The sequence below is a fragment of the Cariama cristata genome, unplaced genomic scaffold (assembly GCF_000690535.1).
Source record: "Cariama cristata isolate BGI_N322 unplaced genomic scaffold, ASM69053v1 scaffold8658, whole genome shotgun sequence".
Taxonomy (NCBI): domain Eukaryota; kingdom Metazoa; phylum Chordata; class Aves; order Cariamiformes; family Cariamidae; genus Cariama; species Cariama cristata.
Window position 1 is genome coordinate 19571 of NW_009631603.1, and position 1605 is coordinate 21175.

Sequence of the window (1605 nt, forward strand, 5' to 3'; positions counted from 1 at the left end):
TGCCCCTGTGACAGAATTAATCAGATCTGCCATGCCTCCAAACCACTGAGCAGTGAACAGCAATGACAGAGCAGAACACCAGCAACAGCAGCTGAACAAAGATGTTGCCAAAAAATGTAAGCTTGCAAATAGCGCATCCCATTCTCTTCTAACATGTTATGAACACCTACCTTCACCATGCAGTAACCACAACGCCGCATCTTAATATTACTTGGAACTTGGGGTATCACCATGCTTTGTTCTTCACTCTTGTCTGCCTACAAAAAAAAGAGAAAGAGAGTGACTAAGGAGGTTTTGTATGCCGCTGTCTTGGCCTGACTGAGCTGTCTGGCTCCTTTTATTTACCAGTTACACAGTGCTGGTTATCTCTCATTAGGAAGGTTAAACAAAATAACTCCTTAGAATTCCTACAGAAGCTGCAGACAGTTAAGGTACAGCGAGAGAGAACAGACTACTGCAACCATCAAAAGAACATTTGCACAGAGACAGAAATAATTGTGGACAAGATACCACAGTGATCCCAACGCTATGCTTTGGGACAAAAATAAACAAGGTTAGACTTCACTTCCAAACACAATAATGATGTCTTTTTAGTATAAGCAATGCTACTTATTCATAACACAGCCAACATTTACATTAATGACGGATGCTTAAAATTGATAATGCTTTTGTCCTACACAATCTGTAAGGCAGTGAACCTGGAGCAGACTATCTCTCAGCCACTGAAACTTTGCATCTCCATTTATTTCACTGTAACTTGTTTGTGTACATGTCCTCTGAGAGGGTAACGAATCTATAAACAGTTCAATAAATAGAGCTGCAGAGAGCACTTTCTTCCAAGCTTGCTATTCAATTCAGGTTTTTTTGCACTTGTACCACTTAGCGGTGGTTAGCATAAAACAGGTCACGTATACATTCCATAGGGTACGGCAGCCTCTGATGCAAGAGCGGACCTTACACTCAAATGGCACAGTACACTTAAAATGGGACTGTGGTGTAAAAGACACGCTTAAAGTCTGTGAACTCTACTGCTGTTACAGACTATGAATCAGAGACTGTCTGGCCTCATCTCCAATGGTCTGTGTATGTTTCCTTTATGTCAAGTGCAACAGAAACCGTTTCAGATTGCTCTTAACTAGCAGAGTGGGAAAAAGGAAAAAAAGCCTATGGATTTTATAGCCTCACCACCTTCTTCCATTCATGAAGTGATATACCTTCACCTCCTCTTCAGACTTAACAAAACCCGGATCCATGAGGGACACGGTGAAGTACAGCAGCACCGAGCACAAAACCAGTAAGATGAAGACCAGTGGCTGCAGCAGCTCTCCGCGCTCCTCTTGCTTTTGCAGATCTGAAAGGTACCCCCCAAAAAAAGAGTAGTAGTTCCTTGTGAAGCGTTTAGGATTTTCCTCTCTGGCCTTAACAACGGAGTCCCGCACCTACAGGGGGAAGGACGGGGAGAAATCAGGCGGCGAGAGGGCGCGGAGCGAGCAGGGGAGCAGCAGGCAATGGAAGGGGCTCCCGAGCGCCCCACAGCCCCCCTCTGCCTTCAGGGCACCCCCGCAGGGCCCAGAGCCGGAGGCAGGGCGGAGAGCACCGGTGTGC

General features: G+C 45.7%; 1 protein-coding gene across 1 annotated transcript in view; it reads right to left on the reverse strand.

Moving 5' to 3' along the window:
* Positions 1 to 1386, reverse strand: part of ZDHHC12 (zinc finger, DHHC-type containing 12) — a gene marked incomplete at its 5' end in the record, with an annotated part of 3771 nt that extends 2385 nt beyond the window's left edge. Inside the window, 3 exon segments of the mRNA XM_009706019.1 lie at positions 171 to 257; positions 1215 to 1364; positions 1366 to 1386. Of these exon segments, the coding sequence (XP_009704321.1) occupies positions 171 to 257; positions 1215 to 1364; positions 1366 to 1386 (258 nt within the window).
* Between the last annotated feature and the right edge of the window lie 219 nt (positions 1387 to 1605).